General features: G+C 55.2%; 2 protein-coding genes across 2 annotated transcripts in view; both read left to right on the top strand.

Annotated features, from left to right (window-relative positions):
* The window catches only part of IGSF21 (immunoglobin superfamily member 21), a 39,949-nt gene extending 35,862 nt beyond the window's left edge, over nt 1-4,087 (top strand). The window contains exons 7-10 of the mRNA XM_075029241.1: nt 2,917-3,002; nt 3,232-3,424; nt 3,519-3,557; nt 3,895-4,087. Of these exons, the coding sequence (XP_074885342.1) occupies nt 2,917-3,002; nt 3,232-3,424; nt 3,519-3,557; nt 3,895-3,968 (392 nt within the window). The 3' untranslated portion in view covers nt 3,969-4,087. The remainder of the gene's footprint in view (nt 1-2,916; nt 3,003-3,231; nt 3,425-3,518; nt 3,558-3,894) is intronic.
* Nucleotides 4,088-9,402: 5,315 nt separating this feature from the next.
* On the top strand, nt 9,403-11,820 carry KLHDC7A (kelch domain containing 7A). Its single transcript, XM_075029240.1, has one exon. It carries the CDS (start codon nt 9,403-9,405, stop codon nt 11,818-11,820), a length of 2,418 nt encoding a protein of 805 aa, XP_074885341.1.
* The last annotated feature ends 4,413 nt before the right edge of the window (nt 11,821-16,233 follow it).

Genomic DNA, 16,233 nt, shown 5'->3' with positions numbered 1-16,233 from the left:
AGGGGTGCTTGTGGGGAGGGTGCCATGGGGGTCTATGGGGTGCAGATCACCTTGTGCATAGGGGAGGTAAGGAAAGAGGCTGTGGGGCTGCTGTCCCCCAAGTCCTCATAGCCTCAGGGTGCCCCGTAAAGGGGAGCAAGGTCTGGCCCTGCAGAGGGGGGTGCAGGCCCCCCCCCCACCAGCCATGGGGGATGCTATAGGGTGGGTTTGCTGGGTTGACAGAGGGCTGGGGTTGGGAGGGGGCTGTAGGCTCAGGCAGTGGGGATTTGGGGTGATGTGTGGGGCTGGTAGAGGGGAATTGAGGTTCCTGGGATATCACAGCAAGGCAGCAATGTCAGTGGCAGGGTAATGTGGGCACAGCCCTGGATTTTTTTTTGGTGGGGGGCTGTGCTGGCAGAAGTCCCCTCAGTGAGAAAGGGATGGGTGTTTGTCTATAGAGGGGAGGCATAGGATCAGGGCAGGGGGGACAACGAGGGCTGGTTTGGGGGGAAGCCAGCACTGTGCTGGGTGTAGGGATGAGCAGGGAGGGAGGTGTTAGAGCTGGGGATGGGAGATATATTGGGGGACCTGGTGTCTGGTGGGTCTTTGCCTTGGTCACCTGCAGGGCAGGTGGGAAGGTGGTAGCCCCTTAGTGTTACCTCCTATGGGGTGTAACTCTGGGAGGGGATGGGGCAGAGGAGCTCCTCTGGACTGGGGTCATGTTGGGGCAAGGGAGGGCAACAATTTCACCCCATAATGATGTAGCCTCCATCCATCTATACCCGGTCCCAGGAGACCTGAGGACATGCCGTGGACCCCAACTCATCCCAATGGGGATTGCTGGCGGGGGGCCAGGCTGGTCCCTGCGCAGGGGCAGACTGTGGGGCTGGTGAGGCCCCAGCTGTGCTTGATAGGGTGGTGGGATTGAAGTCAGGGCCTCTGGGCTGACTCCCAGCATACCCAGGACCCTAGAAGAGCAGAAGCTCCCCACATGACCATGGGAGCCAGTGAACAGGTTAGATAGTGAGGGGGGCCCTCACTTTTACCCTACACAATCTCCCACCCTGACTGGGCAACTTACCCCCAGGTAAGGCTGGGTCTCCCCTACCTTCTCCTGGTTCCCCATCAGAAGAGGCTGAGCTCTCCGCTGGGGCTGCTCCAGCTTCAGGGCATCCTCCTGGGCAGGCTGCTCTAGCCTTCCTCCCCTTGAGCTGGGTGGAGAAGACTGGGCTTTGCTCCTGGCCAAGTAGGGCACTTGGCTCGCTGCATCAGCAATGATGCACCATCTCCTGGAGAGCTTTGCCTCGCTGGCGCGGGATTCGGTGTGCACCAGCCTCTCAATGCTAGTGCTCCATCTCTTCAGCTCATCAACCACCTCAATTAGTGGGAGGTTGGCAGCAATGTGGAGGTCAATGGGAGGTTGGCAGTCAACAAGGAGGGCAGCAGCTCTCTTGCTAATAGAAGGCCCTCCATTATCCGTTCCTCCCTACTGAGCATTAAAGCTCTCTCCCAGCATACAACTGGCCAAAAAATAACCTAAAAGTCTTGTATTTTCACACATTCTGTTGCTCATCAGGCTTAGGTGTCTACCCTCTGGGGCTCCTAATGAGGCCGAGACCTTGATGGCCCCCAGTAGCTCCAATACCTGTAATGGCAAAGCTCACTCCGCACTGCCCTCGCAAATCCACAGCCCTCCTCATCCCCTAAGATGCCTCTAGCCTATGCACCTCACTGGGCATCCCACCACCACCATCCACACCCCGTTTTTTGGCACCATCACAGCACATGTCCCATTAGCCCCCTCCATATATCTATATAATACATATACACTCTCAATAAAAGCCATATTGAAACCAAGACAAACCACTTGCTTCAGTACCAGAAAATATTTAGGTACAGACCATAGCATGGTGTAATCACCTGCAGCCCATCACTCCTGCTCCAGCACCCAAGGGCCAGATCCTGCATGGATATAGCAGTCAAGGTGCACAACCGTGGTCTCTAGTGCATGTCCATGCAGAGCATCCTGGGGCATGGAGGCCCTTTCCAAGGGCTAGCATCCATCACCACAGACCAATGTGCTTTCTGGTGGCTGTTTGTCCCTTTGTGTCATGCAGGGGTGCTGTCCAGGCTCAGCCTGTCCCATCCATGGTGGCACTTGAATATAGAAAAGATGACACACCAACTTTTGGCAAAGCACAATCTCCCTCCTGCCCATTTTCCCCTCTGAGTCTGCAAAAGGCTCCTTCCATGCAAAGACCAGGCAGCTCCTGGGGCGTCCCATTCCACCCATGGCCCAGGAGGGACATCCACACAACCCCGACCCAGCTGGGAGCAAAGGACAGACCCAGCATGGTGTCACCCCACCATGGTTGGTTGCATTGCTGCTTCTCCCCACAATGCACCAGGCAAGGGCACCCCTGCAAGTCTGGCATGAGAAAAGGGGTCCCCTCCTCTTTACAGGGCTCTGCTTGGCATTTTGTGCCAGCAAGGCTTTGTGGCTGTCTCCCATGCTAACAGCACTTGCGCGGGACTCACCGAGGCCACCTTGTCCTGGGGGTGCTTTTCTGAGGTGCCCATCTCCATGGCTTCAGACCGACCTGATCCCTCTTGACCCCTGTTTCTGAGCAGAGAGAGGCTTGATTAGGACATATGTCCTTCACCACCAATGCATTCCATTACAGTCATCTATCAATCTCAGAGTCTTCCCGTTCATCCGCCTGCAGGGTCCTTGCCTACCTGTCTATCAGTCATTTGGACATCCATCAGCCTGTCCATCAATCATGGAGCCATCAGCCCCCGCCGGGCTGGCACACGCCATGCCACCCCCTCGCCACGATCATTCATCAAATCATCATTAACCCCAGCCAAGGGCACCCACTGGCACCGGGAACCCCTCGGTCGACTGACAACCCTTCTCATTCCCTTCCCTTGCAGTTGCTCCCAAGGGCCCGAAGATCACGATGACCCCGACGAGAGCCCGCGTCGGAGACACTGTGCGGATCTTGGTGCAGGGCTTCCAGGTCAGCATCCCCACTCACCCCCATCGCCACGGGGCGGTGCCGTGCCAACGGACAGCCTTGCGTCTCTGCCAGCACTTTATGGGGTTGGCTTGGTGGCCTTGGGTTGCATCATGGTCCCTACATTGGTGCACCCCTGGACATTTCGGCTGTACCCTGTCCTTGCTCCACGGGCAAGACAGGGTTTGCTCACTCCCTATGCCCATCTCACAGCCCCCCCATCTCCCTGCAGAACGAAGTCTTCCCCGAGCCCCTCTTCACCTGGACGCGGGTGGGGAGCCGGCTCCTCGATGGCAGCGCGGAGCACGACGGCAAGGAGCTGGTGCTGGAGCGGGTGCCAGCTGAGCTCAACGGCTCCATGTACCGCTGCACCGCCCAGAACCCCCTGGGCTCCACCGACACTCACACCCGGCTCATCGTTTTCGGTACGACGGCACCGTGGGGGTCACCCCTCCCTCCACAAATCCTTACTGATCTCTTCCCCCACTAAAACCATCTCTGCTATTTCTTTCCCATTAGAAAACCCCAATATTCCCCGAGGAACAGAGGACTCCAACGGTGAGTGGTGGTGGCACCAGTATTTCAACCCAAAACCCCCCAGGGAGGGAAGGACCGTGCAGAGAACATCTCTCCTTGCATTGCCCCAAGCCCTTAACCGTCAATCCTTGCATCGCCCCAAACCCTTGCCCTTGGCAGCAGGGATGTCCTTGCACCAAAAGGGACCCTGCGGATGCTCCCCACAGCATCCCTGACCTGCTCCCCACCCTGCACAACCTCCGTAGCAAGTTCAGGAGGGGGATCCCCCCAAAAAAAGGTGGTGACCCCGTCCTGCTTTGAACCCAAGCAGCGAGACATGGCTCCCTGAACTCCCCATCCCTTTTCTCCTTCTGCCTAGGTTCACTCACCGGCCACCGCAGCTTCAGACTAGTTTTGGCGCTCACCCTAACAGTGATCCTGGAGCTAACGTGAAGCTTCGCCTGCCTCTTCCTCCTCCTCCTCTTCCTCCGTATGGCTCCACCCGGCATTTATACCTCTGTCAATCGGTTCTCTCGCTCTCTTTCTTTTTTTTTTTTCTATACTATTTACAGTCTCGGTCTCTTTCTGTCTGTGTCTTGGCTTCCTCAGACAATTTAATTAAAAGGAAAAAGAAAAATCTCCCCCGGTAGAAGGCTGTGCTTAATGTTTTGCCTTGTGCTGGGGTACTCAGCACTGTTTTGGGGTACCCAGAGGCTTTGCAAGATCTTGGAGGGGGGAGTCGTCTATGATGCAAGCACCAGATTTCCCCTGGAAAAATCCATTTACATCATTCCCACTGCACCAAGCTGCTCCAGGTCTCAGCTCCCTGGGGTAAGGACCACCCGTGTCCCCAGCATGAAGGATGTCGGGGACAAGCCCTACTCAGATTGCATGCACACGGACAGCGGCGCTGCGAGCCCGAAAGCTGCGGATCACCGACCTTATCCGGACCTCAGTCGGGGCAAATCGACTTTGCTGGAAGACAGGCACCATGCATAACACTTGTCCTGGGCTGGACGGTCAATCTTTAGTGACAGGCAGCTCCCAACCCAAAATGTCAGCGCTCACACATGAGTGGGCAGCACGCATCCCATCGGGCAGCGCCGGCGTGGAGGTACCAGCCCAGTTTAAAGCGCTGCACCCACGTTTGGGCTGTGCCACCTTCCCCATCCCTCTGGGCTAACTGTCACCATGGAAACGGATAACGGTCCAGCGTAGCCAGATCCTGGCCATTCCTATGGTACCCTATGCCGTCGGGCACATCCCGGTACGGCATTGATCCTGCTGCAGGACAGCTCTTTGCAAAAAAACCAGGTGGTTTTGCCCCAATCCTGCCCAGTGCTGGAGGATGCCGGAGGTTTGCTTGGCTGCTTTCCCTCCCTGTGGTGCCCCTAGAGCATCCAGCCCCAGGCCAGGATCCCTGGGGAGTGGATGCAGGGGGGAGAGGAGCCCAAGGACGGGGCAGTCCCCTGCCTTTTCCTCCGGGAACTCTTAATCCTAGAGGATTAGCCAGCAGCCGTGTGGCGCTTCATCTTTCCAAAGCCCCGTAAGAGTGCTAAGCATTATTATTACTATTATGATTAATTATTATTAAGCAGATTCAGTCCCTACCATGCTCTGTTGCCAACCTCGCTGCAAGCAATTTCCCAGCCTCAAAGGAGACGAACAAACACGCAGCAGCTCAGGAGTTTCTTCCTATATGCAAAAGCACATGGTTTTATAATTTGGGCTGGAAGAAACGGGGGACAGATTGGGGCTGGCTGGGATGTAAGAGGATCAGCGGCTCCACTTTCATCCCAAAGCAACAGTATCCGCGTATCCGGATCCCTTCAGACCAGCTACCCGAACCCCTGCTCCCTCCCTGACCTCTCACTGCTCCAGCCCATTGCACCTCCCTGGGCGAGAAGGAAACCTTCATTTTTTAGAGTAACCTTTATTTTTTAGGGAAATCTGCATGACTCAGTGTACCCCCATGCTACCGAGCAGGCAGGAGAGCCCCCCCACCACGGTGTGGATGCTTCTCACCCTCCTTGCTGGATTGGAGATGCTCCAGGGGCCTCATCCCAACGTGATTAAACAACTATTAGGCGCTTCGAAAAATGAGGATTTACAGATGCCCGAACCTCCATTTAAATGCAAATGTGGCAGTTTTAGCCTGGAACCGTGGAAACGAGGAGCATTACAGCAGCAGTGCCACCATCACCCGGCTCTGCTTGGTGCCATCTCGGGAGCAACATGAGCTCTCCATCCAATGGCTGGGAGAGGACCGGCGGGTCCTGTATCCCAAATCCACCCCAGCATGTGTATTCAGGATGCTTAGCTCTTTCCCTGGGGATGCTGGCATGGTGATGGATCAGGCGATAGGCTGGGACTTTCTCGCCACTAGCACAACCAAAGCAATGAGTGAGGGGACACGGGGGTCTCTCCTCATTTTGGGCAGAGATCCTGCAAGCTTTCCCAAAGTCCCCGCAAGCCCTGGGACACAAACAGATGCCATCCCACCAAAGCAGTGGTCCAAAGAAAACCATCCCTGCCGTTCTGGACCTTGCCTTTACCTCCTGCCCCCTTTCATCCTTCACCTACCACCTACCAGCCCTGTTTCCCCATCCCCATCCCCCTTCTTACAGGTAATTACAAAAGACATCAATTAAATCCCCGGGTCCCCCCTACCACACACCCTGTTGTTTGAGGACCTGGCAGTGAATAATGCAGGAGGCTGGAGGGGGAAGAGCTGCTCAGGTTGTTTCATTATTGATGAGAGATGACAGATCCACGGCTGACAACCTGCCTAAGAGATATGATTAGCTTGTAAAAAATTAATCGTGCTTCTTAGGGATGACGCCAGCTGAAAACCCCAAGGAACGGCGTTATCGATGTTCCCTAATTTCAGGGGACTTTGAAAAGGTTTTAGCAAAATTTGGAAGAGGCAATTACATTCAATTAGAGTCACAAGTGCCGAGACGTCACTGCTGCTCGGAGCTGCCACGGCCGCATCCCCTGCTCCCCTACACTGCCCCTCGTCCTCCTTACCGTAAGGCAGAGATAAATATATACATTTATACGTCAGACCTGCATTTTTGCCACAGGGATCCTCCTTCCCGACAACATCCCCCGCAGTTCAAGCGCGGCAGTCAGGCTCTGGTCCCTCCATCCTACCATTTGTGAAGGCAACAGCAAGCAGAGCATGCTGCCTGCCAAAAACGCCCTTGCCTCCCCCTGCACTCCATGTTTCGCCCTCCCAAGGTCCGTAAAAACCCACTGATGTCGAGGAGAACCGCACTCATCCTGGCACGCACCCGGAGTCTGGGTTTTGGCAGCCCAGCTCTGCATCTCTCAAGGATGTGGCGCATCCAAGCCCCCAGCCCTTTGGGATATTAGGGTGGGGGACACGAAACCAGGGATGCTGTGGCTCGACGGGGCTGGGAATGCCAGCAGGAGCGATGGTGGACTTTGCTCAGTGCTTGCCCTTCCTCCCCCACCTCATTACTGGGCACAGTTACTGCCGTGGCTGGGTTCACAGGGCCACCAAGCACATACATAATTCATACTTCCCAGCTCACAGACGCAAGGATCTTTGCAGATCTACTTGCAGATTAAAAACTGTAGCAGGGAGAAATGAAAAAACCTGGGGGTCACAGCCGTGCGTGGGTGGCCAGACCCTTTGCCAATTAGCTGAGCCCCGAAACACGTGCCCAGCCTTGATGCGCATCCCTGTGTACCCCAGCTCCAGCCTTGGCTTCAGGACTCTGAGTTTGCAGGCGGGAGGGATACCCCTTTCCCCAAGGTTTTGGCCAGACCAAGGCCCCCAGTAATAGATTTTGGGTCCCCATGCCAAATAGGATGGAAGGGAGCAGCTGGATGGGTTTTGGCCAGCGCTGCTTTGGCCCCTGGCACAAGCTCAGGATGCATCCGAGGGATGCATCACACCAGTGTTTGCCCTGCTCCAAAGTCCAGCTCTTAATCTAAATATCCTCATTCCCCCAGCCTCTTCATTGCTGCATTTCCCCGCGCTGCACCCATACAAGGTGACAACTTGCTGAACATCGCCCTAAAAAACGCTGGTGGGCTCTCCCTGTTCACAGCAGGGTTGTGCGCAGGGGTCCCCAACTGCCAAGCCAGCATGGGGACCAGCATTTTTTTATATGTATATATATATAAATATTACGCTATTTAGCACATTGTCCTCCACCTAACGAGCGTCCCTGGCAAGTGTAGTGACAGATATACAACCACCCCCCCTCCCCTTCGGCACCACCACCGTCCCCATACGAAGCCGTCAGGTGAAATTCAGTGCCTCGGCGTTGGCAGGGGGACATCTCGGCACTTGCAGTTGATGAGGTACATGCCCCAAGGAGGTTCAGATGCTCCTCCCCGTCACAAAAGGCAATGCCTGAGCTCACGCAACGGCTGGTGAAGATCAGCCGCTGCACCGGAGGTGGTTTGGGAGGCTGCGGACACCGGGTGTGAGCTCACGAGCACCCACCACCCATTAAAGGCCCACGGCAAGACCTCCTCCTACCACACGTACCCATGACCCATGCAGTTGGGACCCATCGCACCCACACCTCATACAAGGAGTTGTTTTAGCATCACCTGGGTTCATTTCTCTGGCAAATCCCACCAGATCAGGACCAAGCTAGCGGGGAGCAAGTCCCTGCATACAAACAGGAGCAGCCACCCACCCCCACCCACGTTTAGGCTGTTTCTTTGCCGCCTCGTAGGACCTCATTTCTTTATGCATCTCTCAGCATGCGAGACGTTCCCCTCGGGGAAAAGGAAATTAATTTTATCCCTTTGAATTCAGCTCGCTTAGCGGCGGTTGTGGAGGGATGCCATTCCCCAGGCCCCCTCCTTTCCCCCCCTCCCCACGGTCCAGGCGTAGGGACCTGGCTGCCTTGGGGACAACAGGGACAACAATTCCCCTAAATCTTTGAAATTCAGATCAGAACCAGACACATCGCCGTCATCTTGCCAGAGGGAGAAAGACGCAAGTGTGACACTGTCTGGCATCCTGCGTGCCTCGGTTTCCCCACAGTGACTCCAATTCCCACGGACATCCCACACGCAGCAGTGCATCACTTCAAAATGACAACTCACATCTCTCCCATCCCTTCCCATCCCAAATATTTTCCTGGCCTCAATGCTTTTGTTTACTTTCCTTACTTCACCCCTCTCTCCATGCACACAGATGCAGGTGTCTGAATGCAGCGGCCACCAGCTGCAGTTTTACTCCTGCCTTTATTTGCTCTTCGGTACTGGATTTTTCCCCCTCCTAAGGCCCTCAGCTCCTTTTTCACCAGCTCTTTAATTCCCCTGCCACTTCCAAGCTGGCCTCAAAGAGACCCCAGAAGCTTTCGGACTATTTCCCGTCACCCTTCATTAGCTAGCGTGCCGCAAACGAAGGCTACCAAATTAGTCACCCGCCTCTGCCGCGGAGCAGCTGATCGGTGTCAGACCAAAGGTCTGCCCGGCACCGGGCTGCTTCTCCCTCCCTTCCCTGTGCCTGCACCCAGGGATGAAGGACCTTTCCTGGACAAAAAAACCCTTATTTTTCCCTTCCGTTGCATGATCCCTTTTATATAGCAAAAGAAACAAGGAGGTAACGCCAACGGGCTGCTTGGAGGAGATACTTTTCCTCCCTTTGTGCTTCCTTTTGCCTTTCTCTGAGCCTCTCTGTTTACCAAGCTAATAAAGCCGGCTCTGTGCTGCCAGCTCTGGGCTGCACCTTTTCCCTGAAGCCCAGCCCATCCCAAACATGCAAAGCTTGTCCGGAAACCTTCTGCCAGCTTTGCCCGTTCAAAGTCACCTTGCCCCAAACCTTCAGCTCCACGCTCCGGGCTCGCTCGGCAATCATTAATCGGCTTCTCCGCATTCCCGGCATGGAAAAATGCCCCAGCGAGTAACCCTGCCCTGGCAGTCCGACATGCAGCTGGCCGGCAAGCTGGTCCTCTCCGCCGCCGCTCTGCTCCTCCTGACTTTGGCATACAGGTTTTATAAGTCTCGCTCGCTTGCCGGGGGCAAAATCCCGCCGGCCGACACGGGAGGAGAGCAGAGGGAAAACGCTGCCCGGGATGGGGATGGCGACGGTGCGACAGGTCTGCGACGGAGGAGGGTGTTTGGTGGGGAGGTGAGGAGGGATGGAGAAGCGAGCGGTCAAGCAAGCGGCCGTGGGACATGGCGCATGGCTCCCCAGGGGGATCGAAGTCTGCCAAGGGGTGAGGAGGAGGAGGAGGAAGAGGAAGGAGAGGAGATGGTTTCTAAGCCAGGGCTGACTCACAGCAGAGCAGGGATGGCCGGGAGGGGAAGCGAGCTGGGAAGCGAGCTGGGAAGTGAGATGGGAAGTAAGTCAGGAAATGAGCCAGGAATTGAGCTGGAAAGTGATCCGGGAAGCAAGCCAGGAATCGAGCCGGGAAGCGAGCTGGCAAGCGAGCCAGGAAGCGAGCCGGGAAGTAATCTGGCAAGTGAGCCAGGAAGCAAGCCGAGCTCTTATGAGCCTGGGGACGCAGCCGAAACACCGAGCAGCCACAGGGAGGAGGGCACGCTCGCACCAAGCACTGGGCTTTCCCCAGGGATCGCTAATGCCCGGATGGCAGGTGATGGATGCGCCCAAAGCATAGAGAAGGATTTGGCTGTTGGAAGTGTGAGCCGGGAGGCCAAGGGGTGCTGGGGGATGGTTCAGACCCTCAGCGTCACCTCGGACCTGGGTCTAAAAATGACAGCAAGCAGCGCAGGGTCAGACACCTCCTACTCTTTCTCCTCGGTTGCAAAGATCCAGGTGGAGGAGAACTACATCCCCAAGCAGCGGGCAAAGGACGGGGCCAGGCAGCCGGTCTCTGGCCTCAAAGGCAAAGTCTACGACTACTATGTCCAGTCCATCTCCCAGTCCATGTCGAAGAAGAGGTGCCTCCCCTACATCCCTCTGGGAACATCCCGGCACTGCAGCTTAGAGCAGGTCAAGGAAAAACTGCAGAGCTTTGCAACCCAGGAGCCAGACCCGGCCTCAGCAATACAGGATCCCACCACCTCCTCCATAGTTCCACCACCTACGGGGAGCTTGGAGATCTCCCCTGAGCCACCATCGCCTGGCCGCAAGGACAGCATCCTCCAGATTGCCGACAGCCCCCACCTCCAGCTGCCCATGGAGGGTTTTGGGGTCACGGCACCAGCCGGCACACCACCTGCAAGTCCCCGACCAGGGCTGGTGGCCAGTGCTGGCCTCTTCCAAATGCCACCACCCACCCACCTGGACCTGGGGAACTGCTATGAGGTCCTCTGCACAGCCAAGGCGCAGAAGCTCAGCCACCTCCAGGAAGCCGCCTACAAGGTGATGAGTGACAACTACCTGCAAGTACTGAGGACACCCTCCATCTACGGCCGTCTCAACGCCGGTGAGCGGGAGCTCATCCTGCGGCAGAGGATGAAGGGGAAGATGTACATGGCTGTGGCAGACATCAACGTGCAGGAGCCTGGTCTCCAGACCAGCCGCCTGTGCTACTACGATGACGGAGGGGACCGCTGGCATCACCTCTGCCACGTGCCACCGGAGGTGGTCTCCCGGGGGTGCGCCATGTGCAGCATGTTCAACTACCTCTTCGTGGTGGCCGGCTGTGAGGGCACGGGCCAGATGCAGAGACCCTCCAACCGTGTCTTCTGCTACGATCCCCTGACCAGCATCTGGAGGGAGATCTGCCCCCTGAACCAAGCACGGCCACACTGCAAGCTCGTAGCCTTGGATGGCCACCTTTACGCCATTGGTGGCGAGTGCCTCTACACGGTGGAGCGCTACAACCCCCGGCAGGACCGCTGGACCTTCACCGCACCCCTGCCCCATGACACCTTTGCCGTGGCCCACACGGCCACGGTGTGTGATGGGGAGATCTATGTGACGGGGGGCACTTTGCGCTACATGCTGCTGCGTTACACTGCCCGCTCGGACAGCTGGAGGGTCACCCTGGCCGGCGGTGGCAAGGACAGGACAGCCGAGATGGTGAGCGCTAACGGCTTCATCTACCGCTTTGACCTCCATCGCAGCATGGGCATCGGCGTCTACCGCTGCAGCGCCAAGGCCAAGCTATGGTATGAGTGTGCCACCTACGCCATGCCCAACCCATCCGGCTTCCAGTGCGCCGTGATGGGCAGCCTGGTCCACTGTGTTGGCCGGCGCTTCCACATACGCTTCTTGGCTGACCACATCTCACCACGCTTTGGGACCAAGGAGCTTCAGCCCTTCCCATCGCCCCGTGGCAGCATCCTCCCAGCCGTCCTGGTGCTGCCAGAGGGAGGGACGGCGCAAACACAGGTTTGAGGGATCCGTGCTGGGGTCTTACGCAACAGTGGTGGTGGCTTAGATGTGACACGGTGGTGAAAGCTGGTAGAAGAAGCCACCAGCACTCATTCAACCATACAGCATGGGACCAACACTACCAGGGCAACGTGACCCACACCTACCATCAAGCAGGCATCCTCCCAGTCCCTGTCAGTAAGGAAGGAGACAAACTGTCCTTGAATACTACCAGTAAACCCAGCCTTGAGGACACAAGGAAGAGCAAAGCAGGAGTTGGGTGGACTCGTTTGCTTAGAGGTATTTAAACATAGGCGTGCTTGCTTGGACGCAAATAAACCACGGCTCACTGCAGGCTCCTAGCTGTGCACTGCCCGATAAGTAGCTGCTTTACACACCGGGTGTTTAATATTGACCTGGACATGCAACTCATGAGGGATTTTAGGGTGGAGGAACACAGCAGGGAGGTTTGATCCCTAAGGAGGTATCACCCAAAGGTCAGCCCCATCAGCATCAAGCCGACATTGAGCCTTCAGGCTTGACCGCACACATCGCCCCAGGGTTGGAGGGTGGGGGCCAGAGGGCATTGCTCCTACCAGTGCCTTGTTATCTGTTACATTCTCCTCAGCGCAGAATTTTATATCTATATATATATAATTTATATGCACACGATGTAAAGAGGCACTATAGATTTATAGACAGCTGGTCTTAAATGAAATTAAAGTGAACATTTGGTAAAATTAACCACAGGCTACTGTTGCGCATCATTTCAAGCCGTAGCCAAGCCTAATGGGAACAAAGAGGCCGATGCATGTTTTACATCGCTAATTACTACACAAACAACGTCTCTGAGGAGGCAACCAAAAACAAACCAGGGCCTTGGATGTGAGCAGCCAGGCTTTCATCCCCTTTCCACAGGTTTCACCGCCCTCACTCTGCTGTCTCCGTGTCCTGCCAAAAGCCTACTTTGGGTAATTGTATTTTCTTCCCCTCAAACGGCTTGTCATCCATCATCTGTCAGCCCCAGACGGACAAAACCAGCTTCCAGACGGACAAACCCCTCCCGTACCTGCCTCCTCGGTGGCAGCAGGTCCTGAGCATGAAGTCACAGATGCGCTTGAAGTGTTTGGAGATAAGAGATGATGCTGGAACAGCCCACAGTATCACCATTTACGCCTTGCTGCTCATGGTGGTTTAGGAGAGCTCAGGTTAATGTTCTCTTAAAGTGCTCCCAAAAGTATTTATTAATTCTCTCGGTCACTGCCTAGAGGCCTCGTGTTTCTGCCTTCAAGGGCTTCCTACGAAGGTCAGTGGCATCCACCCATGTTAGGAGACCTTGGGAGGCTGCATTAATTAACCCTACCTCTGAGGTTTGCTCGTTAGCCATAGCACGCTGCTTCTGCCGATGGAGGAAGGGTGATGCACCCTCTCCCTGTGCTAAAATCTGCCATGGTCCAGCCTCTTTCACCCATCCGGGGGCCACCTCTTCCCACCCCAGGAGGACCACCACACCGACGACGTGCCAGGACTGCAACCTCCTGCATCGCAGCACCTCTCTATGCTGGGATGCTTGGGCTGGTAAACCTTATGACTCAAAAAACCTCCTTATTATTATCATTATTATTTAACTCCTTGTTATTTAGCTACCTCAATAGCCGGCGCTCAGAGCAGCAAGCTCAATAAGATGGGTTCACACATGCTGCAACACGTCTTTACTTCTCCCTTGGCAAAACCCAGGTACCGGCTGCTCCACCACAACAACCCAGTCCCTTTGCAACCTGAAAAAGCCTTTTGTCCCCATCAGCATCCCGGCTTCATGCCCTTTGGCATCCCTGCCATGGCAGGCCGGGCGCTGGGGAGCAGAGGACACACTGCCTGGGTGGGAGCTGGGCAGCCGGAGCCTTTTCAGGTGACAGCCTTTTTTTTTCATGCCCAGAAAAGCTTTCCTGGGATCCTGCCCTTCTCACAGTGCCTCTTTGCTTCCGCTTAATATTTCGCCTTTCCTTTAACTCCTTGCTGCCAGGCTGCAATCTCAAAACCCAGCAGTTTTTCCTCATTCCCCAGCATGACGGTGAGCGATGAATAACAACGACCGAGGGTGGGCAGCTCTCCCCCCGCTCCTGCACTCTCCAATATTAACATGATTCATCTGGGGAGGCATTTTGGAGATTAAAAACACTGGGGACATCCCGTGCCGGAGCACTGCTTGTTCTGCAGGGAAGAACAACCAGGTTTGGAGCAAAAAGCATGCAGCGATCCTGTGGTTGATGGCAAAATGACTTTTAGCTGCAATTAAGGAAATGCAAAGGGAAAAGGACAAGTGAAAACTGATACTCAGACCTGGATGATTTTTTTTTTTTTTTGCTCCCAGATACCAGCACAGGGGAGGAGCCTTTGGAGGGCTGGCAGGTGCGGTGGCAATGGCGGTGTCACCACCCGACTCCTGCCACCACCACCAGATGCTGGCCCTTGATCTCCAACGGTGCCGGACACCCACCTCTGTGTTTCTGCTGATGGGCTGTGGCTTCAAACCGTGGGCTCGCAGCTCTCGGGATAACCGTAAGACCATCGAGCTGTTTCAGTGCAGCTTGCAACATCGGGATATTATTTATTTTCACTGATTGGGTTGGCAAAGCTGCCGCAATTTACAGGGAAAAGGGTTGGGAGGCACACGGTACATCCTAATGAAACTCCCACAGCGTGCCCCATGGAGCTACAAACCACCCCAAGCAAGTTCAAGTAGTGATAAATACTTAGAGGTCGCAATAAACTCAGCCGGGCTGGGGGTTTACCTGGAGGGTCCTGCTCTTGGGAGCCTCTTCCCTTGCTGCAAGGCCGATCGCTGCAAACCGGGACCCTCACTGGGTCAGGGACCACCAGGACTGGGTGCTGGAAGAGAAAACACATCCACCACCGGGCTCGTGAGAGCTGGGAAAACCAATGTCCATCATCCACTAGCAATCCTTCCACCCCTATCATTCCCTCAAGGGTGCCACCAGGGATGTTCTCCAGCAGCAACCTCCTTCATCACCAGCGCCTGGACCCATCGCTGCCCTCTGAGCCCCCCTGCCTGGTTTCTCTCCCAAAAGAAGGGTGTAACTGCTAAACCACGCTGCTTTGCAACCAAATACAACCTTTGCACTAAATTCGGTATTTTCTTCTAATCAGGAAGGCCCATTATCTACCCCCGCCATGTTTATTTAGGCAATTACACAGTTTAATGTACATTGATTCAGATTCTTAATTTTTACATTTTTGATTATGATAAAAAAAACAGGGAGTGACGCATTTCTTATTTGCTCCGCGCTCTTTTTTCCTTTGCAATGTGCCAGGCTGCATGCGAATGGAAATGGGAAGTCAATTAAAGAAATGCAAAACCAGCATTTTAAAATCTTTTTTTATTAGTTAAACACGGCTACCTTCAATGTGTCAGCTACAGCAGGGTGGAAAAAAAAACCAAAAAGCAAAAAAGTGAGCTTATCCAGACATGTTTTGCATTTAAAACCAATGCGATACATGAAAGAAATATTAAGCGTAGCGAACTGACAAATTAAGTATCTCATTCCTGACAAGCGGGAGCAAACTCGTGTCGGTGGTTGAGGAGCCGAGTGGGAATTTAAAGCCAGGGGAAGGTAAAGATCCATCACAGCATCTCTAGGGGCCGGTGAGGGAGGTGGCACCTCTCAGCCCCTGGCTGTGGTTCCTCCTGGACCCTCTGGAGAGTTGCCTACACCAACATCTACGCTGCTACGGGTTGTGTTGCCATCAGGAGAGCCTCCATGAGATGTTGAAAGGCAAGGAGAGATGCCCTGTCCTCTCCCACTCCTTTCTTCACCCCTCCTGCACCTAAGCCAAGCTGACCACCCCCGCGTGGCCACCAGCAAGCCCTTGGTAGAGCAGATCCTGCAGGCACCAACCTCAGCCTTTCTCCGCTCTGGTTTGCAACCAGGAACAACCCAGTTGCGTAGACGGGGAGCTGCACCCAAGCTGCAGAACCTCATTTCCAAGCAGACGCTAACGAACCAGGGCTCAACACCGTCCCACATCGCTTGCAAGACCCAGACCTGCTTGCCCGGTGCCGAAGGGACGTTTCTTGGCGGCGTCCGCAAGGCACGGCTACCGTCAGCCAGCTCCTTGTGAGCGCGGAGAGGTCAGCGCTAATGAAAGATGCTATCGCAGAGCCGGCGTCCGGCCAGACAAACGTAATTAGCTGTATTTGCAGAAAACAAACCCTGGTGAGGACGGGGGGGGGGGGGGGGGGGGGAAGGGAGCACATCCCCTTGTGATCGTTTTGGGGAAAAAACACGGCCATTTGGAGGCCTTCCAAGCTAGAATAACAGCCTCGCCAATGACTATTTAATTAAAACCCGTGCGGCGTTCGAAGGGAGAAGGGCTGCGAGTGAATAAGCGCGGTGATAAAATATGCATCGACTCCAG

Source organism: Buteo buteo, chromosome 5 (assembly GCF_964188355.1).
Source record: "Buteo buteo chromosome 5, bButBut1.hap1.1, whole genome shotgun sequence".
Taxonomy (NCBI): Eukaryota; Metazoa; Chordata; class Aves; order Accipitriformes; family Accipitridae; genus Buteo; species Buteo buteo.
This window is presented reverse-complemented; position numbering and strand designations above follow the sequence as displayed.